Below are 24,838 nucleotides of genomic sequence, written 5' to 3'. Positions count from 1 at the left end.
ATCTAATGTTACAAATATGTAACCAAAAAGGTCAAGCAGCACATATTTATAAAAGAAAATAGAACTTTTTAATTATCCGATATTAAATTAAATATAGAGAATAAATACTATAAATATAAATTATACACTGCTATCCTATGAGTAATCGAATACAATGTATCCAATATCAATTCATAGTCTTGTTATAAATATATAGCCAATATCAAAATATATGTTTCAGTGGTTACACAGAACAGTTCATAAATATTCTTTATGTATCATGATATATGGTTATAATAACATTAGATGTAGAGTGAAATATAGACTGCCTGAGGGTGTTTTTGCATACAGTATATTTTCCCTGCCCTTGTTGTCCTGAGTATTTACAAAGGGTCATGTTTCTGTACATATGTCTGACAAGACAGCATTACAGTGTTGTAAAAGCTTTGGGCAAACCCATAAGAAATAGAGCAGAGTCCTCAGAGATACGCAACCTCTCCATGAATCTGCACTGCACACTGGGTTATCTCTATGCAGTCTTACTGGGGTGAGATACCAGTACGTAACAATGTAGGTAGCTGTCTCTATGCTGGACACAATGATTGCTGGTTGCCGTGCCCTGTAGTGTACCTCATCCCACTCTTTGGACATCAGTATTCTTCCTAGTTCACTCTCCCATCTCCTCTGACCCGAAGTCTTGACCACCTGAGTGGTTTGTTGAAGAAGCGCATAGAGTTCTATTACTAGACAGCTGTCTGAACTCTTAGTCAACAGACACTAATCAAAGGGGGTAAGTGAGCGCTGGGCCCGGATGCCCTAATGAGTGGGTGACCCAATGATGGAACTGAAACTACCGCAACCTCTCCAACTCTGGCAGTCCAAAGTCCTTGCGGAGCTGCTCAACAGCGACCGATCCGCAGAGTCGAATAGGTAACTGACAAATCTACAGACAGCACTCTGCCATACTTGATAAGCCGACTGATCCAATCCTGGTGTAAAGTCAACATTTCCCAGAATCAGAGTCAATGGAAATGGGAATGATGTCAGGGCTTTGAATGTAGCAACTCAATCCCATACCTCCAAGGTGGCTCTTGTGACCGGGAAGAATTTAGCCCCCAAGGCCTCTGTGCTCGTCCTAAAAATTGGATTTTACAAAAGTTATCTCCTGCCACCACTCTGTACATCAACAGTCAATTTTTCTCTGATTGCATGCAGCTCTAGTCCATGAAATATTGAAGCTGAACTACTTCGTTGGGCTGAGGGATAGCTGTGCCCGTGACTCATATTGGGGCTCCCTGCGGCACAAACAAATCAATTAAGCCTCCGGTGCAGGGACTGAATCATGCTCAATGGAGCCTCTAGTGGGACAGCCTGAAAGAGGAACAGGGCTTTCGGGAGAATGGCCATTTTTAGCACCACAACTCTACTAAGCCAAGAGAGATGGTGGTTCTTCCACTGGTCTTTCCTACCTGCCGAGGCAGATTCTGATCATTGATATTCACCATCTGTGTCCCTGTTGGGACTAGCTGGACACCCAAGTACGGAATCGAGGAAGACAACCATTGAAAAGTGTACTGAGTGGCCAGTGACTGCAAAGTAGTCGAGATCACCATTAGGTTGAAAGCCTGTGATTTCTAGAGGTTAATGCGAAAGCCTGCTGTCTCCCCCAAACTCCTCCAGCTTCTGCAAAAAGGCCGGAAGAGGCCGTACCAGGTTGTCAAATGCAACGATCACATCATCTGCGTATAGACTGAGTGTGTGCCTCCCCTCCAAAGTGCACCCGGGTGATATTCGGGTTGTTTCACTCTCTAGGCCATAGGTTTCATGCAGAGAGCATACAGCAGGGGCAATAGCGGACACCCCTGTCTAGTCCCTTTGCCAATCGGGAAGGGGTGGTGACCTGCCTGTTAACCTGAAAAGTTGCCTTTGTCCCTCTATAGTTGATAAAAACCCAGGCACAGAACCTCTCAAAGCCGAAGTGTCGGAGCATCACCTCCAAGTAGGGCAAATGCACCCGGTCAAAGGCATTCTCAACATCAATGGCCCGGAGCATTACCTCCCTATAGGAGCAATGAGCTTTTTCTACAAGATGAATAATCTGTTTTGTATTATCCGTAAATTGTCTGTAATGGACAAACCCAGCCTGATTTGGGTCCTCTGGTTAGGGTCCACCAACCTCAGCATATATAGACCCAGCCGTATCGGCAGGATACCAGCAAACAATCTAGGATAAAAATTGAGAAGGGATATGGGGCGGCATGAGCCTCATTGCTTCCTGTCCTTCCATAACAACCATGACAGAGGCCTCCATCATCAAAGGGGATATTATCCCTGCCTCTGCCAAAGTGTTAAAGAGCCTGGTCAAGACTGGAGTAAGGATGATCCAGAGTTTGTCAACAAACGACCACATCCGTCTGCCCCAACATAAAAAGGAATGCCGCATTCAGAGAAGGGTATGTTCTGCCCTGTCTAAGTCCAGGCCACTCAATTGCGCGTGTGCTGCTTCAGACTGCTGCCAAATCCCTGGAGCCCTGGTGAGTTTATGAATAAGCTCCAGTTCTTTCACTTTCTCGTTGCCATTTCTCCCTCTTCTCTTGGTGGATTTTATTGTCCGCCACCGATATTGCTATCAGTTCCCCACGTGTAATTACCATTAGAGTCTCTCAGAGAGCGGCGATAGAGCTGTTGGCCATGTCATTAATAGTCCGAAGTTTTCCCAGAGAAGGTGGGCTAGATTGCTCAAAGGTAACAATATTAAGTATTGCAGTCTGAAACATTATTATAGGGAATATTGTTATTCATTAATATCGTAGCCAAAATATCGAGGACAAAAATACCAAAAGGTGAGTGCATATAGATAAGTTGGATTTACTATTCTCAACTCCACATTTATGCACTTTGATTATATATATTGTCTATTTACATATATGTGGAGTTAGGTTTAAAAAACTCTACGTGATTACCTGCCGATCTTTTTGTCCTCTACGTTTTGTCTACGATATTAAGGTAAAATGGTTTTCCCTACTCGATCTTCAAGAACCACACCTTATTAAATGGGTTATAATCAAACTACCAGTCTTATTTTAAGCTAACTTTTGTCTCCACCAAGAATTTTAGGAAACTTCTGTATTAAGTTGAGAACTGTATTTATTTGTGATCCAATATAAATAATGTCTTCTGCTGAATATCCTCATGAGTGGCAAGGAGCGCATCTACAAATCTACTGATTAGTTGATATAAGTTCAGCAAATATAGTGTAAGCCACCTTTGCAGAAAAACCTGTCGATTATATAAATATTATACTGATACTCCAAAGTGAAATCAAGTGAATGGTAACTTAACCCCTTGGCCGCGGCGGTAATTCTGCCGCGGCGCTAGGGGGCAGGGGGGCCGTGCGGCGCCACCATGCTCGTGACGGAACCACTCCATCACGAGCCGTGGTGGCGCTGTGCTTGTGACGAATGGTTCCGTCACGGCCCCGCCCACTCAATGGAACGCTCAGCGCAGGCGCGAATCCATCAACAGTCAGGTTGTGGCATTCAGGAAAGACCGTAAGCATTACAGGGTTTCTGGTGCAGCTTTTGACCTCAAATCCACACCATCATCTAGGAAAGTCCCTTTAATATCCAAGGAAAAGCCTATTGCAAAAGCAGACAAGTGAAGACTCTGAGTTTGAGCAAGTATCCTCAACACAATGATTGGACAACACAACTAATCAACCATGACATGGCCTGAAATAGAGAAGCCACAAAAAGAGGGTCAAGCATAATCAGCTCACACAGCCCTGCACTGCATGCCCATAAAACAACTCACATGTATCATGCTTTGCTAGGTACCAAACGCTTTGTAGGAACGAGGACCTGTAGGCATTCAAATAAAACGTCAGACTCCAAATCTTCATGGAAGACATTCAGAACTAGCAAAGTACACAAACTTACCATGAATCATCTCTTCCTGGGTTTGGGGCGGGGGGAGGGGAGAGTGTGTGCATGTATATGGCACAGAATACAAAATGTAGCTGCTCCCAATAATAAGAACCCGGACAAATAGTTCCATTTATGTTATACTTACAATTTTCTTACTATATATATCTATTAAATGGACGTCCAGGTGGTGCTATTGCACTATTAATCACTTCCCTCTGGTCTGTCAGTGTGTATCGTACTTTATAACTAGGGCTTCCTGTTTTATGGTATTTCTTTTTTTGGACATTTTCATCTGTATTCATCCATATTTAGTTTTGGCTCATATTTTCTGTATTTATCTATTTTTATTTTGTGTTTTTTGTATAAATGAAGCTGCAATGGCTATTTTTCAACATTTATTTAACTGATAAATGTATACTCGCATTTGTATGTTCAAAGGTTTTTAGGAGTAAACAGTGCAATGGCATTATCTGAAAACACTTGCATTGTAGAATAGCATCAATAACTGTAGATCTGCACTTAATTAAGCTTAATTAGATCATCTATTATCCTTTTTAATTTCCCCTACCTCTCAATCTGTACACCTACTAACCTGGCACTCATGATGGACAGTAGAAAAAAGTCATCCAAGAAGGCCTTTTTTGTCATTTTTCTGTATTTAAAAATATATACAGTCAGGAAATAAATAGTTTTCTGGCTGTATTAATCTGTAGAAATCAGTAAAAACAGAAAACTGAGAACCAACACTGTATTTTGTAAAATTTACTGCAAGTTCTGGGAAGTACATCTTACCCTCTCCCTCAACTCCAGGGTGTGAGAGGATATGTAACAATACATAAAACAAGCATTTGCAAAGGCAATAGGTCTCAGAATTTTGAGAGCTATTGGTGTTGTCAATGACAATGTCTTTTAGCCATGTGTTATGGAGTGGAAACAATGTATGTGTTGTGGAGTGGAATTATGTAGGTTGGATTGGAATTGTTTGTTGTGGAATTGTGTAACGTGTAATTGTGTAGTGTTGAGTAGAGTTATTTGTAGTGGAATTATGGGGCATGGTGTACAGTGGAAATATGTGGATAGGAATGTGGTATTGAGTGTACTGGAATTATGTGGAGTGGTATTATGTGCCATGCAGTGTAAGTATGTGGAATGGCAATGTGTGTGGTGGAATGGCATGTAGTGGAGTAGAATTATGTGGTATGGTGTTACATTTTATGGCATGATATGGAATTATGTGGTGTGGATTGGACATATGTGGTATGCAGTAGAATTGTGTTGCGGAGTGGAATTATGTAGTTTTATGTGGAATTATGTGGTGTGGATGGAAATGTATAGAGTTGAATTCCTTACTGTCACTTCTTTTTTTTTTTAAACTAGAGCATATTTTTTCAATTCCAATACACACTTTCATACCGTTTGCATAATGGTGAGACCAGCTGTAGAATGGTGTGCTGCACAAGGACAGCACCTGCCCTCTTCAATCTTTTGTGACACTGCTCTGTAAAGAGAGGAGAATGTTTTGCTGTACGACAGCCATGGGAGCGGTATGTGCTCCCTGAGGTGGAAGGCATGGAGGCAATGAACCTCTAGAGTCAGAGGATTAGTATGTGGTTGCGCTATTAACAGGCCAACGATAGGTACACAGGTGTCATTTCTGTGGCTATTTCTTGGCAGTCAATAAAGAAATTGGTACAGCGGTAATTTTAAATTCCTGCGCAGGGAAGTGATTGACAGATGGCTCTCAAAGAGTATCAGACACATTGGCAAGGTACTTAAGAGTACTGTTTGAATCTAAAAATGGTTACAATATTAAATAACAGAACAGTGAGCTGCCCAAAATCTGAGGGAAGCAAAGGAATTTTGTTTTTCGAGGGAATATTGTGCACAGTATAAGCCCAAATGTTATATTTCAGTGATAACGAACAAGGGGGTCCGAGTACAAGCTACGGATATCAAGGGGACTGGAATCAAACTCAAGGTCCTTCTCCTTTTTTAGGGGAAGGACAATGGCGGCCGCCGAGGGGCAGAGGAGGCAATTGGCAGAGGGGACCACCACGAGGACAACATCCATCCAACTCAAACTGGGAGAGGGGACGAGGCAAGACTCAGAAGCAAGTTCATTTTCCATCAGAGAGTCACGGGGAAATAGCCACACGCCGGAAAGTGTACAGGTGATAGAGAGACAGCCCAACCCTGTAGTCAACATGTCCTCCTATGTTTTGAAACGTCTTGAGCAAGGGATTATCTTTTGTGCCCACTGCAAAGCCAAATCACTTTGACTGAACTTATGAAGTTTTTTCGCAAGATCAGACTATGATATTTTTTCAGAAACCATGCACCGTCTATGACTACATTAAACACAGGACTTCGAGTACCCTCCACTTTCGTCCCACCATCTAATTCAATGACCAATCAGATTCTGGCATATGAACATACCGTACTTAAAGATGTGTCCAAAATGCTGGAAGTGTACAAACATACTAGGCGTAACGTAACCAGAGAAGAAAACAAAGCTCTGATAACACTGAAGAACAATAAAGGCATTGTTATTAAGGCCGCAGATAAGGGGGGAGCAATTGTGGTACAAGACACTGAGAAGTACAAATTGGAGATCCTCAACCAACTTGGTGATGGTGTTAACTACCAGAAATTACGCACTGACCCTCTAAAGATCTGTCACTTGAGATACTCACTCTGATGAAGGAAGGTAAAAAGCAAGGTTTTCTGAGTGAGCACGAATTTCGTTACCTTAACTAGAGCGACCCTCGGCTGCCCACAATATACACTCTGCCTAAAATTCATAAGAGCATGCAGACACCACCTGGGAGACCGATTGTGTCTGGATGTGGCTCAATTCTGGAGCCACTCTGTAGATATATCGATGTCTTTTTGAAACCTATTGCCGAAACAACTGAAACATATTTAAGAGACACTCTTCAGACCATTAACCTGGTTGATGGCCATTCCTTTGACAATGGGAAACAATTATTAGTGACATGCGATATTGTATCACTGTATATGAGCATTCCGCAGACTAAAGCCCTTGATGTGATTCAGCAGGCGCTGGACCGGCACCCGGCACCTATGGCTGTACCTATTCATTTAATCATTGCTTTACTCGCCATAGCCATGATGAAGAACTTTTTCTTTTTTCAAGAGAGTTTTTACCTACGGACTAAGGGCGTCGCGATGGGGGCAGCCTTCGCGCCGGACCTAGCAATCATTTTTATGGATGATTTCGAACACAAGCATGTTCTGAATATGATTATTCCGTACCACAACCAGGTCACGTTGTGGCGACGCTACATCGATGATGTGCTGATGCTCTGGACAGGCACCAAAGGGGAATTGGATTCCTTTCACCTCTGGCTTAACCAGCGATGCCAAGACGTCCAATTCACGATGCAGTTTGATAACAACCGTGTGGATTTTCTTGACATCACCATATTCCATGAAGATAATAAATTATCTATGACTCTGTACCGGAAACCAGCAGAGCGAAATTCACTTTTACGCTATAACAGCCACCACCCTCGAGGTTTAAGGGACAACCTGCCGGTAGGTCAATTCCTGCGGATCCGCAGGAATTGTACCACAAAAGAAGACTACTTCAGAGAATCTGAAGATCTGAGTGCCAGACTTTTGGAAAGGGACTATCCTAGACGCCTGATCAAGAAAGCTCAGAAGAGGACCTGGTACAGCCCCCGCGAAGTATTACTTACTGCACAGGATAAGAGCGACAAAAGTCTTCAGAGAATGATTTGCGTAACGACGTAATGCACCCAGAGTAATGCCATTCGTAAGATTGTAAACAAACATTGGGGTTTGGTCTCTGATGACATCGCACAACCGTCTCCACCCATGCATTCATTTAAAAAGGCAAAGAGGGATCATGCGGTTTGTTCCTTTATAGACATTACGAAACAACCCACACTACAAACAATGTGGAACTTACCGGTCACACTGGGACATTTTAGGTGTGGACAATGTAAGGCCTGTAAGATGACTGTACAGACATAGCAATTCTTGTACAAACATCACTGCATTGACCTCAAATCACTAACCAACTGTAACACGAGTAACGTGATTTATTGCATCATGTGCCCCTGTAGACTTATTTATGTAGGACAAACACAGCAAAAGATCAAGGCACGAATCCTGCAGCACTGCAGTAGAATAAGATGAGAGGTCCAGGGTGCACCACTGGTCGACCATTTTAAAACTGCTAGACATGGACCAGAGGATCTACAATGGGTCGTCCTAGAGAAAGTGCCTTTGGGCCCAAGGGGAGGCAATATTGGATCTAACCTGAATTTCAGGGAAAGTAAATGGATGACCCGTTTTGACTCGATTAATAACGGGCTAAATGAACAAGATGCCTGCTATGCCCAGCTAGCTTGTCTCAGTTGAAACAGTGGCCTATGGCTTGCTCACTATTCTTGCAGTTGAGAATGTCGATCCCCATGACCTATATCAAATATCGTGTAAAATTAAAACACTGTGAAGAATTTTGTTTTTTTGGATGTGTTTTGTCTCACTGAAGGTCAATGACGGACGACAACATGATTACATGCAATGTTATATTAATGTATATCTGCTTTAATATGTTGTCCACATGTGCAAATTGGGGGACTGTCGTCCTATTGTCTAGTCCCCTACTTTGTTTATAGCGGATCCGAGTCAAATATTCCTTACCTGCTGCTAGGGTCATGATACTATGTCTTAATTACAATGTGCAATGTGATGTTTACTGTACACTCACGTTTGGGTCATGGGTTATGTTGCACCTCCTACCCCTGATGAGAGTTTTTTAAGTGCTTTCAACACCAGCTCGGTCGTAAATCCTTTGTAGGGTAGTGCAATTAATATTCTCCAGCTGGTATGTCTGTGAATTCATCCATACCACTGGACATAACTCAGACTCACTCACTCCCTGGTAGAGTTTCTTAAGTGGGTGCTTGCCAGTGTTGTGCCTTAACTTATCTTGGCACATTTTATCGTTTGCCTCCTTTTTTTCCAAAAATGTTTTTAAAAACTTTGCAGAGCTCTTTATCAAGGATACGACATTACTTGTCAATACTTGTCATTTGAGCTGTTATTCGGGATTCTATAGCCTAACACTAATAGATTACAGTTATAGTCTATTTTTCCTGTCTACTGACACCGGGACGCGGTGATGCGGTGTTAGCATCCAGCGGCTGCAAGCACACGCGCCAAACGTGCACACCTTCTTAAGCGAGTTCATTGACCCGCCGGCACTTGCATCATTCGGACCTTGAGGCCTGCCATTCTTTACCGCGGTAAGAATTTAAACACTTTTACGGCCGGAGTTTCTGATTTGCTGTGGGCCGATGTGAGGAAGTTACATCGTAATACTGAACCCATCCTATCTCTTGATTTATTTAGATTCATCACGGTTTTGTCCGTTTCCAGCGAACTGCACCGTCGAGGAGCAGTGAGTTTTGGCTACATTGTTACGTTTGGTAAGTTTGAAAGCATAATGTGGTTTGTCCCGGGATGGAGGAGTAATGCTCCCTTTTCCCATGTTTCTTTTCCTTTAGACTGTGTGCCCTCGTGCTGCAAATATTGTGCACACCTTTGGACAGGTATCGAGTTAACCACATGGATGCTGCACATATTCCTCTGCTGTGCTGGACAGCAATAAAAACGGGTGTGGTCATGACGAGCCCAGCTTGTCATGAGCACAGGAGCACTGTACTGCATGACGAGCTGAGCTCGTCATGAGCATCGAAGGGGTTAATGCTGGCCATTGTATGTCTTGTGTCTAGCGCTCTGCGCTTTAGTTGTTTTAACTGATCTACTGAATATAACACACATGTCTTTGTTTTGTCTTTTTAGAATTTCTGATACAATGACCAGTTTATTAATTTAATCGGCATTGGTGGAGGGAACCCACGGTTCCTCCTTATGTAAGTAATGGGCTTAGTCATTGGCATGAGTTTTTACCGTGCTATTAAACTGGCAACTGCATAGGCCCGTTTCTCCTGTGGCACTCTTTCTATATATAGGCCACTCACACATTACCTTATTTTTAAGGTTCCAACGCGCTCTCTTTTTCTAGGAGCTTGTATGCCCCTCAACCCTCAACCTAGCCCCCTATGTAAGGCGGCCCTTTGGTAATTATAGGCAGCTTCTTTGCCCATACCTTTAGCTCAATTAGGTGCAAATTTGTTAGTTTACTGTGTTTTCATGTTTCCATTATCGTAGGTGCCCCACTTCACCCCTTCCACACGTCCTAGTCCAGAAGAAGACCTCATAGTAAGGTGGAATTCAGCCTACGCTACTCGGGGGTCGAAACGTCAATTTTTGTATTGCTTGCCAACCCATGAGCAACAGATCATTGTTACTGTGTTTTACTGTATGTGCATGGCTAACAAATGTCTACGTTTCTATGTGGCTAAATGATATGCCTACGTGGTGTCAACTGTGTATTTTGTGACCACACTGAATCCTTTGAACTTTCTACACAACCTTAATCCTCACAATACCACTACCTTCTCCCCTCTCCTTCTCTTTTTCCGGGCACAACGTGGATGTTTAATGCAAAGTTTTTTCGATATATATGCTTTAATGAGGATGTGAATAAACAACATCACTCACTAATCCAATGTACAATTTGCTTTTGTATAGCACAAAGAATTGTTTTTGTTCCATTAGGAGTGTATACTGGGATACTTTTCCCTGCAATATTTCAAAGGTAAGCATGTCAAATTGTTGGTTGTAGCATTTATAGAGAGAAACATTGAAAACTGATCTACAGTATGAGGTAGAAAACCCTGAAAGCAAACATTACATAAATTGTTGGTTTGTATAGGCGAAGTAATGAACCGTCATGAAAAAGCAGCATTGTATTTTGAAGCATGGATGGCATAGGGTACTGTAACAAGGATTATATTAAATTATGAGAGAGAAGAAGTGATAGCATATGGGCGTGGAGTATGGCTTTCTGATTCCTGTGGATGTAGGCAGCACCAACCACGTTTCTGATTCCACATAGGGCAGGGGTTACAAATGTAGGCTGACCAGGCAGGAAATGACAAAATGCAAAACCAAAGGGGATGATGGACGGAGTGTTGAACATTGCAAGCACCCACCCCCAGTCAACTGATCTGTCAGCCATAATCAGCCAGGCTAGCTTGAATCCAGTGGCAAAGTGAGCAAGGGACCCACATCTGGGCATACCCTGCCAACTTAGGGCGAACAAAGCAAAATCAAAGGTGATGATGGACGGAGTATTGAACATTGCAAGCACTCACCCCCAGTGAACTGATCTGGGTTTAATCAATCATCATTCTTTAGCTCACTCTGCCACCCCAGTTCAGACATGGCCATATGCAAATTAGTCTGACCCTCTGCCTCATGGGAACAGTACAGCCCGAACTGCCAAGCCATGTCTTCCCTGGACCGGAAATGACAACAGCCATTAAGCAGAAGGTTCATTTGAACCCTTTAACATGTGGCAATCCGTAGCAACAATACTCGTGTTCCACAGTAGACGCCCCAAATCATGTCATTGGATCACTAGCGTGAAAGGTCACGTCTTGATGAGAAAATATTTGAGATTTGTTATAAAAAAAGGATTCTTAGGAAAAGCACCCCAAATACACACGCTAGGCCAAGAAAACTTGCTCCTGTGATAACAAGTATAGTCGTTTGCATGGAGTAACTCAACAAGACGGTTTTTGATATGCTGTACACAGCAAGATATAAGTTGTTCTTGGTCAGTTGTTAGGGAGACCTGACTTCATCAGCTTGTGTACAACCAAGCGTGATTAATCTTTTATCCATTTCATGATATAGAAATTGTAATGATAACACCAGCTATGTACAACAGTATGAACCACCAAGGAATATGGCCTAATGTGATATACAAAAGCAAAAAACTGCTGTTCTAGTTATGTGATTTGCCTGTCAATTGAAATGCATAATTGATGTCTTGGAATGTTTGCAGTAGCTAAAAACAACTAGATTTGTAGTGGATTTTACTAACATCTCAACTTTCATTACAACCAATGGAGTATTGACTGTGTGCTTTCTTCTAAGATATGCTTAATTATGAATACCCTTAACAACTATTTGCAAAGTATTTTGACTTATACTTGCAGAAAATTTTAATATTGCTTGATTTCTTTCTTTTTTCCTTTTTTAAAATAGTAGAGAATCAACATTTCTAGTTACAAAGGAGAGGGACAATGTCAAAATTAAATAAACATATGCAGTCTTTGACAATGAGCAATATAAATGATATATAATAGGTTTCAACGGTCATGGGGTAGCGGGTTCTTCAAATGGGGGGTAATTGGTGGGACACATACATCGCCTCAATAGGTGTTCCATTTGCTCCATATGGAGGATCATTTTTTTAGGACACCCCTGTGCCACATATACAGTTTTTCTCTGGCCATACCCCAGTCCATATCAGTCTTCCAGGCTTCAACTTTAGGCAAAATCCTAGAACCCCACAATTGAGCTATATTTCTTTTAGCCACCATTTGTCCCAATGTGACCCATATTGAGTCTTTGCTACTCAAGTCAGTGGGTTCCCACACGTTTAAGAGGCGCCTTTTAGCTTCAGGTCGAATTCCTGACTCAAGAACCTCTCCCATACAGTCATGCATTCTCTTCCAATAATACTGGATACACCCACATTCCCATATTATATGCATTAATTGCTTCCTTTCTTTTTTGGGTGTATCAAACCTTTTGCTTTGTAAAGTAGTGCGCCCTGTCCCAAAAGAAAAAATATAAAAATTGTTGCTGTTTCATAGTAGCCGAACACACTATATTTACAGCATTATAATGAAGAGATCACACTGACAGACATTTTTCTGTAAAACTCACAAGTATGAGCAACAGATTTCTTTGACACGAAAACAAACATCCCTTGGAAATAAGATATACAGCCATTGGGTCCGTTTAATTGGTAAATTCCACTACTGCCTGAAAGAAAATGAGCCTAGACCCATTCCTCATAATCCATTGTATCCTGGGACGGTAGCGCACTTGTGCAACATCCGATGTCCTTTACATGTGCTTCAGCAAGCTCCTGGGACAGGCCATTGTCTCTAACTTGGAAAACTGCTCACAGGGTTTAAGGAGAGAGGGGAAGAACATGCCCTTATCATGAGAGCATGGGGTCCTTCGCCACACCATCCTTCCAGGGAAACCCCAGGGCTTAATTTCTTACAAAATAAAAGTGCCAGAGCCAAAGTTTTTCTTTGGAGCATGCCGTAGGTACAACCCTGTTCCAGGTTTGTCAAAAACCAAGGCTGCCTGGTCTTGAGTCTCCCTCTAGCCTCTTTTTCCGCCACTCTCTTTGTTTGGTTCACACTTGACTTCTCCCTTTGTTGCTGTTTTCCTTTCTTTCTTTTCCTACTTATTTCTGCCATTCCCTCTCCTGGGTCAAAATCTGATGATGACAAATAAAGCCAGGTCCTAGGAAGTGATTGTCAGTGTTATGTTATGCAAATCTGTGGACCATGCTACCACCTGTAACCCTGTGCCTACCACCAGTCGCCACAGGCACAAACCCAGCACCAGGAACCCCTCCAAGCTCCCAAAGGGAAGACGTCTGACTATTTTGTTGTAACCCCTTTCATACTTATGACGAGCTGAGCTCGTCATGAGGCACAGTGGAGCTGTGCTCATGACGAGCTGAGCTCACCATAACTACCGCGGGCGGCCCACGCGGGGCTAATTCCCCGCCTGTGCGGGCGTTTTAAAGGAGTGGGTGGAGTCGTGACGAGCCCAGCTCATCATGAGCACAGCTCCACTGTGCAGCATGACGGGCTCGTCACAAGCACCGCGGCGCTGCACCCGTCCCCTCCTCCCCGCACGGCGGGGGAATTAGCCCTGCGTGGAACGGGTTAATAAGTGAAGTCAGAAGCCTTAAGTCTTTTGTGGGAATAGGGAAAGTGCAGGATGAGAATCTGATTCACTAAGGCCCTTATTTACGGGGATTTTATAGGGAAGAGCAGCAAGTCATCTTGCTGTGCTGCCCTACGCAGAAGTGAAAGGGCAGGAATGCACCTAATTTATGCAATAGGGTGTGTTCCTGTCCTTTCTCTCTGCCCTGGCGCTGTTTCAGCTGCCCAGCACCAATGCAGGCACTCTTGCACCATGGTACAAAGGTGCCTGTGTTGACGGCATGATTGTATTTGGCAGGAAGGGGCACCTTTCCGCACAAAACAAATCCTAAGAGGCATTTTTCTCTTTCTATGTGTGCTGTAGAATACAGCACACGTAGAAGGAGGAAAAAACTAGAAGAAATACAGATATTTCTCCTTGTTATGCCTCACCTCTGGAGGCATAAGGATTTGGCGCTTCCCCAGGTTTACGTGATCTTGTAAACCTAGGCCAGTGTCTAAATCCATGGGCGTTGCGTGGGGAAAAATCACCCCAACACTCATGGAACGTCTCCCGAGCACAGAGAAAGGCTACGCAGAGTAAGGCTACGCAGCAATTTACGCAGCCTTGCGCCACTCCATATCTATGAGGCCATCCAAAGCCACGCATAGTGGCTTTGTGTGGCCTTGTAGAAATGATTTAGTAATCTGTGCCATCAGAGCGTCATAAAAGTGACGCTCTGGCGACACAGGGGGCTTGTAAATAAGCCTCTAATCAACGAGTCCTGGCGCTAATTTAGAGGCAAGGACTACAAGGAGGATGCTCTGTGTGACAAGGGAGGACGGCAGTAGCTACCTTTATATGAGGAAAAGGGGTGAGTAAGCCCCTCCAAAAAAAATAAGACTGCAAGGAAAATGGATTACAGAGAGACTCGTCAGTAATGTGTTAGACAGATGCCCTAGCGTACCAAGCATGTGCGTCCAGGAATTGACATTACAGCCTCCAGCAAAGTGGACCATAAAATGGAGCACCCCAGACTTTCCTGGCTGATCTTCTCATATAAAAAAATGTCAAGTAGTGAGCTAAGTGGTATTCCTATTTTGAAGTGATTTGTCTAGCATGGGAGCAGCAACACCTACCTGCCCACTTAAAAGTGAACTGAGACCACCAACCTTATAGGCCATTAGCCTCTGAACGCCTCCAGATGGAAACGACTCTTGGATGTATCCTGCCAGATCAGCACTGAATCACAGGCCTGCATATGAAGGCCTCTTCTTTAGGGTTGCACCAATTGGGTCTTCTAGGCACTTGTCTCACGCTGGACTGAAACTGTTGAGACCATCTATGCTAGACAGTAAATTCCCATACAGAATTTTTCAGGAAAATTTGGCAGAGTAACCAAAGAAAGTTAGGGGTGCACAGTTTCTTCCACAATCCGTTACCACTAGTAAGAGCAATATATAAAAAATGGATTAAAAGTAAAGAAAGGCAGGCAGTGTAAAATGATACTCTGGTAAAGAATGACATGAGTGTACTGGATGGATGAATGGGGTAACCTGGCATTCTCGAGCGCCTCGTATCCCAGAGAGCGGGCTCTCAGGTTGATGGGCAAGACATGTGGGGCCCTGAGTTCTGATCAACCTCCCACCAAACACAATGGATGCCCATACCAGGACCGCCCTGGACCCCAAAGTCAGCCTGCAGCCTACCTTCTGAAATGCTAAAGATGCAGAAAGGCCAGTGATGCCCTGGCTCACATAAACTGCTGGGTAGAGTGAGAAACTGATTCTGCTTTGCAGAATGGTAGTCTCCAGGGCCAACATTCTGCCGTAATTTGCAAACTTTAATACACGCTCTCTTATCCACGCAATTCAGTTCACAGCTCACAATACGAAAAATACTACCTCATTGACCTCAAACTCGCACCCCCTGAATCAGTTCTAAGTTTTGGGATTGACTAAGATAGGCTGTGTAATACAAAGTAACGCCATCTTGAACCAGTTACTAATTTAGAAAACGTATTTTATTTCCTCACATTTTTGGGTGTGCAGTTTTATATAGCACAGACTCGACACAAAGGTATTGGGGCACTTTACATAAGTACCAGTTACATTGACATAGTCACTTTTTTGGGGACGGAGGGGGGCAAGGGAAGAGTTAGTGATTTGCCCAGAATCACAAGATGTTGAGCTGATGCGAGACTCAAAACTGGTTGCCCAGTTTCAAAGTCAGCAAATCTTGCCATAGCGCCACACTGGATGTGTGACCCACAGCACTGCATTCATACAATGTGAGACCAGAATGTTTAAAAACGCGTCTAGGCGCAGGGCTTTGTACTGGAAGAGTATGCTTCCCGTAGAGAACCTGTGCTAGATATCATCCACACCTCTGAACCATGGTTCAAAGGTTGTGAGCTGCACTAGGCAGCCTGTTTGTGCCCCGCTGCAGGTGATGACAGCAGCTGGGGGGCATTTTTAGCTTGAGCCTATCAGACAGCACTTGCTGATTGGTTGCAAAAGACTTGTTGTGGCCGTACCAAGAACACACAGTGCATCCGTTGCTTACCATTGTTCACGATCTGTGTTAATTAGCCTTCCCTGGCCCTCTACATTAACAAGGATATTGTACCCTCTCTAGCCCTATATATTGATGTCATGGTAAGGTATTTTATGCTATGTTATGTGCTGCTAAATACCTAAGACATCACAATATTGAGACTTCACCTGGCTGTATTGTGTTCCTAGCTACACCGCGGGTCTGTGGGCTGGGACAGAATCAGCCACTGGTCCGGTCTCCTACTGTTAGATAATCCCACCCTTGAACCCCCCCACCCCCCGCGTCTGAACAAGCCTGTCACACGCTGCTTCCCTGGCATCCTGTCTGCACGGCGCTGGTAAACTGTCGGGGCATGGAGGCTGCAGCTTCCACAGGCGTCTGTGAAGACAGGCCGCAGCAGCGTCTCCCAGCGAGGGCCGGGGCAGGAAATTGAACTGATGCGAGCGTGACAACTGATGCGGAAGCACATTCGGACGGTGGACCGACGAGTGCTGCCCTGTGATTAGCCTACTACTGCATGACTCATGGGGAATAATAAGGGCCCGTTTTGACAATTACAGTGCCCCCCACCCCCTCGGAGTACAAAAGTGTCTCTCCAACATATATCGCCTCCACGAAGTCAAAAACACATTTTTATTTTATTTTATTTAGGGCATTTTTATAAAGCGCGGACATTACCCGAAGGTGACATTGGCATTGTAGTATAAACACGGGAACTTCAACCCCTGGTATGCTTCTTCACTAGAAAAGAGTGTCCCAAACACTGAGTCACATACCTATTAGCAGGGGTAGCAGCTTGACTGACAGAGTTGAGAAAATATGCCTTAGTCTTTTCCAATATACAGTGAACTATGTGGCTTTCTTTCTGTATCTGTAATAATAAGTAAAACAGAAAACGAGGAAGCTTATCAATGATTAATCGGGCAAGTAGTGCACAACACGCAGGCTTGCCTAATTCAGTGGGCTTCTGATTGTTCCCTCCAATAACTTCGAAGCTTCGAGCCTCTCTCTCGCTTTATGCTATAGCGGGTGCATTCCAATTGTTTCCACAACCTGGTTGGTAATATGGGTATAAACTGATTAAACCAGGATCACACAGTGTAGTGAAGCGGAGAAGCCGGCACTGGAAGTCAAAGCCCGTGGTGACGCGGCGGGCAGGCAGATTCGCATTTTAGAGCCCCTCCTCCACAGAGGTGAGATTTTTCGCACCGCTTTCAACCTTCCCTCATCGAGTGCTTGCCCAGAGGGCTGCTACCGCAGCCGGCCCTGGAGAGCCCGGAAGCCTGACACGGGCCGCGCGCGCCTGTCTCCACCTCTCAGGCCTGATCCCTCAGCTTTAGACTCCTATTCTTAGTCATTGTTCAAAAGCGCCTAATCCCACAGAAAAAACGCATGGCTCCGAAGCGAGTCTGGAATTAAACGCGGCGCGTGAATTACTTCTTCACGTGTTTTTTTTTTTTTACCTCACTGGACACCAGGCATGTGAAATGCATCTGTTCACCCTCCCACTCTCGCGCTTGCCTGCTCTGCGAATCATTTTTTATTACGATGGGCCCCGTTCCCTTTGCCAAACTCGCCCGGTGTTAATCTCGGCGTTCTACAGTGTGTGTTTCGCCCTTGCATTCTTTCATTATCAAATATTGTTACATGTGCTTGGCCAAAAGTATACAAATGTTCAGAAGCTAGCGGACTTGGAAGCCAAATCCTGGCATGGCTAGGTTACAGTGGGGACATGGGCGTATCGGGTAACTTGGCAATGCTCTTTCTGTGGAACGTGTAGTTTACAGGTTCAATTCACAGGCTCTGCCTTTCTTTCTTCTAAGACTGATAAAGTGAGTATATTTTAGTTTCGTTAATCCTTCTTTCTTTTTTTGCAGATCCTCTAAAACAGCCACCAACCACACCCCCAGTATACTATACCACATAGATCCTCATTTGGGAGCTATAGGGTTTCGTTGCTAATTGTATTTCCGTCTGTGTGATAAATTGTATTGTGCATTATATATTTTCAAGGAGGGACTGTGCCACGTTCGTATCTGCTCTGCCCTGTGTATTCCAATGGGCAGCTGGAGTCATCCCACTTTGGAATCTACTCTACCCAGTATACTCCACTAGGGGGTCGGAGTCTACCCCACTTTTGTATCTTTGCCAGTTCAGCTCATTTTGGAGCCAGAGCCACCCACACTTAAATCTACTCTACCCGGTGTGTTTCATTGTTGAGCTGGAGCCTGACACACTTTTCCATGTATGCTACCCGATATATTTTAATATGGAGCCGATGCCAGCCTCATTTTGGATTCTATTCTGCCTACTCTGTTTCGAAGGGCTGCCACAACGGAGCCGGAGCCTGCCTCACTTGAATCTGTTCTGCCCAGTGGAATCTAATTTGGAGGCAGAGCCTGCCACTCTTTGGAACATATTCTACCACGTGTAGCCCATTACAGAGCATAGGACACTATCGAATCTATTCTGCCCAGTGTATTTCAACATGTTGCCGGGGCCTACCACACTATGGAATTTACTCTACCCAATGTATTTCAGCTTGGAGCCGGCACCTGCAACACTTCTGAATCTATTCCGCCTAGTGTATATCAATGTGTAGCCAGGGCCTGCCACGCTTTGGATCTATTCTGCCCAGTGCATACCAATGTGTAGTGGGCATGCCACGCTTTGAATCTATTCTGCCCAGTGCATACCAATGTGTAGTGGGCATGCCACGCTTTGAATCTATTCTGCCCAGTGCATACCAATGTGTAGTTGGCATGCCACGCTTTGAATCTATTCCGCCTAGTGTATTTCAATGTGTAGCCGGGGCCTGCCACGCTTTGAATCTATTCTGCCCAGTGTATATCAATGTGTAGTGGGCATGCCACGCTTTGAATCTATTCTGCCCAGTGCATACCAATGTGTAGTTGGCATGCCTCGCTTTGAATCTATTCCGCCTAGTGTATATCAATGTGTAGCCGAAGCCTGCTATGCTTCTGAATCTATTCCGCCTAGTGTATATCAATGTGTAGCCAGGGCCTGCCATGCTTTGAATCTATTCTGCCCAGTGTATATCAATGTGTAGTGGGCATGCCATGCTTTGAATCTATTCTGCCCAGTGTATATCAATGTGTAGTGGGCATGCCACGCTTTGAATCTATTCTGCCCAGTGTATATCAATGTGTAGAGAGGGCCTACCAAGCTTCTGAATATATTCTGCCCAGTGTATATCAATGTTGAGCCGGGGCCTGCCAAGCTTTTGAATCTATTCTGCCCAATAAATTTCAGTGTGAGCTGGGGCTTGCCACGCTTCTGAATCTATTCTGCCCAGTGTATTTTACTGTATAGCCGGCGCCTGCCATTCGTCTGAATCTATTCTGCCCAGTGTATATCAATGTGTAGCCGGGGCCTGCCACGCGTCTGAATCCATTCTGCCCAGTTTATTTCAGTGTGGAGCCGGCCATGCTTCTAAATCTATTCTGCCCAGTGTATTTCACTGTGTAGCCGGGGCCTGTCATGCTTCTGAATCTACTCTGTCCAGTGTATTTCAGTGTGGAGCCAGGTCGGCCACGCTTCTGAATCTATTCTGCCCAATATATTTCAGTGTGGAGCCGGGGCCTGCTATGCTTCTGAATCTATTCCGCCCAGTGTATATCAATGTGTAGCTGGGGCCTGCCACACTTCTGAATCTATTCTGCCCGGTGTAAATCAATGTGTAGCCGGGGCCTGCCACGCGTCTGAATCCATTCTGCCCAGTTTATTTCAGTGTGGAGCCGGCCATGCTTCTAAATCTATTCTGCCCAGTGTATTTCACTGTGTAGCCGGGGCCTGCCACACTTCTGAATCTACTCTACCCAGTGTATTTCAGTGTGGAACCGGGGCCTGCCATGCTCTGAATCTATTCTGCCCGATATATTTCATTGTGGAGCCGGGGCCTGCTATGCTTCTGAATCTATTCTGACCAGTGTATGTAAGTCATAAGTCAAATGCTTTTATAGAGGGCACAATTCACCATACGGTCTCAGGGCACAGTGTATATCAATGTGTAACCGGGGCCTGCCACCCTTCTGAATCTATTCTGCCCAGTTTATTTCAGTGTGGAGCCGGGGCCGGCCACCCTTCTGAATCTATTCTGCCCAGTGTATTTCACTGTGTAGCAGGGGCCTGCCACGCTTCTGAATCTATTCTGCTCAGTGTATATCGATGTGTAACCGGGGCCTGCCATCCTTCTGAATCTATTCTGCCCAGTGTATTTCAGTGTGGAGCCGGGGCCTGCCACCCTTCTGAATCTATTCTGCCCAGTGTATTTCAGTGTGGAGCCAGGGCCTGCCACGTATCATTCTGACCAGTGTATATCAATATGTAGCCAGGGTCTGCCACACTTCTGCATCTATTCTGCCCAGTGCATTTCAGTGGGTTGCTGGGCCCGGCCACGCTTCTGAATCTATTCTGCCCAGTGTATTTCAGTGTGGAGCCGGGGCCAGCCACGCTTCTGAATCTATTCTGCCCAGAGTATTTCCGTACGTAGCTGGGCCTGTCACACTTCTGAATCTAATCGGCCCAGTGTATTTCAGTGTGGAGCCGGGGCCAGCCACGCTTCTGAATCTATTCTGTCCAGAGTATTTTCGTACGTAGCTGGGCCTGTCACACTTCTGAATCTAATCGGCCCAGTGTATTTCAGTGTGGAGCCAGGGCCAGCCACGCTTCTGAATCTATTCTGCCCAGAGTATTTCCGTACGTAGCTGGGCCTGTCACACTTCTGAATCATATCGGCCCAGTGTATTTCAGTGTGGAGCCGGGGCCGGCCACGCTTCTGAATCTATTCTACCCAGTGTATTTCAGTATGTAGCTGTGCCTGTCACACTTCTGAATCTATTCTGCCCAGTGTATTTCAGTGTGGAGCCGGGGCCGGCCACGCTTCTGAATCTATTCTGCCCAGTGTATTTCAGTGTGTAGCTGGGCCTGTCAAACTTCTGAATCTATTCTGCCCAGTGTATTTCAGTGTGCAGCAGGGGCCAGCCACGCTTCTGAATCTATTCTGCCCAGTGTATTTCAGTATGTAGCTGGGCCTGTCACACTTCTGAATCTAATCTGCCCAGTGTATTTCAGTGTGGAGCCGGGCCGGCCACGCTTCTGAATCTATTCTGCCCAGTGTATTTCAGTGTGTAGCTGTGCCTGTAACACTTCTGAATCTATTCTGCCCAGTGTATTTCAGTGTGTAGCTGGGCCTGTCACACTTCTGAATGTATTCTGCCCAGTGTATTTCAGTGTGGAGCCGGGGCCGGCCACGCTTCTGAATCTATTCTGCCCAGTGTATTTCCTTGTGTAGCTGGGCCTGTCACACTTCTGAATCTAATCTGCCCAGTGTATTTCAGTGTGGAGCCGGGCCGGCCACGCTTCTGAATCTATTCTGCCCAGTGTATTTCAGTGTGTAGCTGGGCCTGTCACACTTCTGAATCTATTCTGCCCAGTGTATTTCAGTGTGGAGCCGAGGCCGGCCACGCTTCTGAATTTATTCTGCTCAGTGTATTTCAGTATGTAGCAGGGCCTGTCACACTTCTGAATCTATTCTGCCCAGTGTATTTCAGTATATAGCTGGGCCTGTCACACTTCTGAATCTATTCTGCCCAGTGTATTTCAGTGTGGAGCCGGGGCCGGCCACGCTTCTGAATCTATTCTGCCCAGTGTATTTCAGTGTGGAGCCGGGGCCGGCCACGCTTCTGAATCTATTCTGCCCAGTGTATTTCAGTGTGGAGCCGGGGCCGGCCACGCTTCTGAATCTATTCTGCCCAGTGTATTTCAGTATGTAGCTGGGCCTGTCACACTTCTGAATCTATTCTGTCCAATATATTTCAGTGTTATCAACAACTGGTCAGTGACCACCTACTACAGTGCTGGGTCAGTCCCTTCTGAATATGTTGTGGCTGAGATAGTCTAAAGTGCAGCCCGAGTCTGTCTGTCTTTTGATCCAGGGGAATGTCCCGCGTCTGGCCAGCCTGTCCCCGTGCGCCTCCACGCAGAATTGAACTGACAGCTGGATTCAAGGGGAATGGCAGAAAAGGACGGAACTGAGCATATGTTGACTGAATGGGTGCGTGGGCCTAGGATTCTTTGGGATTGACTAAATTAGGCAGACAAGTTAATCTCTCGAGGACGATTCCACTGTGATGCTTATTCATATTTCTGGTTGCTTGTTTCCGGGAGCCCACATGCTCTGCCTCCAGCAATGATGAATTTCTTGTGGGGTACAGACGCGCTGGGCACCTGGCAGAAGTTTATCCAATTTTTACAGTTTGTAGAACCGGGCATGCGTCGGTGAAGTGACTTTTTTTACACAAACAATTGCTGTTTCCCTAGCGATGCTGTCAAATGCTACTGCCAATACCTAGCTGGAACCAAAGGTGGCTGCTGGCTGCCCTCTATCAATCAATCCCTCCCTCTCTCTCTCTGTCTGTCTACCGTCCCACACACAGCACTCACACCAATAGAGAAGCAAACTTTCACAAACCTCTTCCAGCAGTTGATCAACTCGTCCCAAAATAGCCGCCTCCATTCGGTCTGCAGAGGGCAAGGCGGAGAGCTGCGCCCGTCTTTCATCTTCCAGAGATAGGACCCGGGACTGCAGGTCCGACGTCCCGGACTGTGCAAGGAGGCTGAGAACCAGGGAGAGCAACGACACGGCCGCGCACCCGCAGCCCAGCACCAGGGAGGCTCCGCCGGTCCTCTGCGCGTCCCCTGTCCTCCTGTGGGGTGCCCGGCACCCCGCAGTCCTGCAGCCTCGTCCCTCCTCCATCCCCTCCCCGGACGCAATAAATAAATAGATACAATAAACAAAACACAGATCTCTTCCAGAATGGGCACCCCGGGGACGGGGGACAGACGACAAATTCCGAACGGACGTTTCCAAATATGACCAATTTTTGCCTGGTGGAGTAAATTGAACTCAAATATAGTCAGTCCTTTCAATATCACACAAGATTCAGCTGCCAGAAAAAATCCAAAGCAAAAAGTTTGTGGTAGTTGTCCCCAGTTAACTTGCTTCTCGTCTGCGAGTTTCAGCTCCGTGGCCGGGTAACTGCCTGGTGGCGCATGGAAGTCCCATTGGAGAGGTGTAGTGCTGAACTGCTCCCGAGCTGCTCTGTGACCGACCCTCTCTCCTTTGTAACATGACACACGCTGCACTCCTGCAGCCCCCTCTCCGGACGGCGAGCTGCAGATGAGCTGGCGGGGTCTTTTTCCCCTCGGAGCAATGCCCCCTCCCCCGCACCCCTCCTGCGCGCGGTGATTTATTTATTTATGCAAAGTGGCCGAGTGGGATGTGCTTTTGATTGCCTCGCCCCCTTCTCGCACACCAGGTTCCCGAAGCACCTCTCATCAGCTCCCCTCCTTTGATGTGACACTCGTCGGGGTTATTTATAGGAGCAGGAAGCAATTGTAAACCCAGCAGTCACACTCCTGTCCTGCAGGCTCCGCAGACTGACTGAACAAACTGCCGAGAGAGAATTGACTGTGAACAGAAGCAGCGCGCTTGTGGCTCTGCCTTTCTCATTAGCGATGACTTTAGTGTGAGAAACTTCCGAGCAAAGTTTTGTCATTTAGCTCTAATGGCATTCCCACGTGACATTACCCCGTTAGACAATATATGTGAAATCTCCGTTCAGAATCGCCATTATAAACATCCTCTAGGAATTCGTTGCTATAGCAGTTATACCATATTCATAGTACTTTGAAGCAAACTTGCATGTACCATGATTATCTGAAATAAATGACTCCACACGGATTTTCTGTTTGTTAACTATATTCATATTTTTACCTTTTCATTAAATGTTTGGGTTCATTTATAGGGTTTCTAGGAACACCGAGCTGACCTAAGCTCTTTCGGCCATCTGATTTATACACCATCACCCAGATATTGTTTAGAACCTGGTGTTTCAGAACAAAGGGCGGGGCTGCGTGGGTGGAAGAAATAGAGGGACTCGCCCTCCTGTCAATATTATCAAAGAAACAAAAGGAGCCCGTCCATCAATCCTGAACTAGACCTCCACATCTAGTCGTAGTGGTAGTTACTTCGGTTGTAACAACCATAAAAGATTGCAGCAAAACACAATAAACATTAAAAGAACAGTATACAGAACATAAATCATAGTATTACCTAGTACGCCAGAACCATTATGGGCAAGAAACAGCAGCACCTCTAGTACATAGTGAATACACCTCGAATCAAATACCACTGTCAAGGTGAATTATACACTACAAATAACATACTAAACAACAAGAATACAAACTATAAATGTAGCTATTATCCATGTACAATGAAAGCAGCATACTTAATTGCAGCCCTCATCAAGGTCGTTCCTCTGGTTTAAAATGCCAAGTGCTTCCGAAATGATGTAACTGCTGGTACCACAATAGTATTATAAAATACATAACACCATAAATTGGGTTAATACAGAATAGAAACACATTAAATGTATAGCAATAAAATACAGTAAAACACCATAAGATCAGTACATAAAAAGGCAGTT

General features: G+C 45.1%; 1 protein-coding gene across 1 annotated transcript in view; it reads right to left on the bottom strand.

The window, feature by feature from the left end:
* The window catches only part of LOC144752550 (collagen alpha-1(XIII) chain-like), a 201,980-nt gene extending 178,504 nt beyond the window's left edge, over positions 1-23,476 (bottom strand). Inside the window, exon 1 of the mRNA XM_078640446.1 lies at positions 22,822-23,476. Within this exon, the coding sequence (XP_078496572.1) occupies positions 22,822-23,106 (285 nt within the window). The 5' untranslated portion in view covers positions 23,107-23,476. The remainder of the gene's footprint in view (positions 1-22,821) is intronic.
* Positions 23,477-24,838: the final 1,362 nt, after the last annotated feature.

This window comes from Lissotriton helveticus, chromosome 5_1, assembly GCF_964261635.1.
Source record: "Lissotriton helveticus chromosome 5_1, aLisHel1.1, whole genome shotgun sequence".
NCBI lineage: Eukaryota > Metazoa > Chordata > Amphibia > Caudata > Salamandridae > Lissotriton > Lissotriton helveticus.
This window is presented reverse-complemented; position numbering and strand designations above follow the sequence as displayed.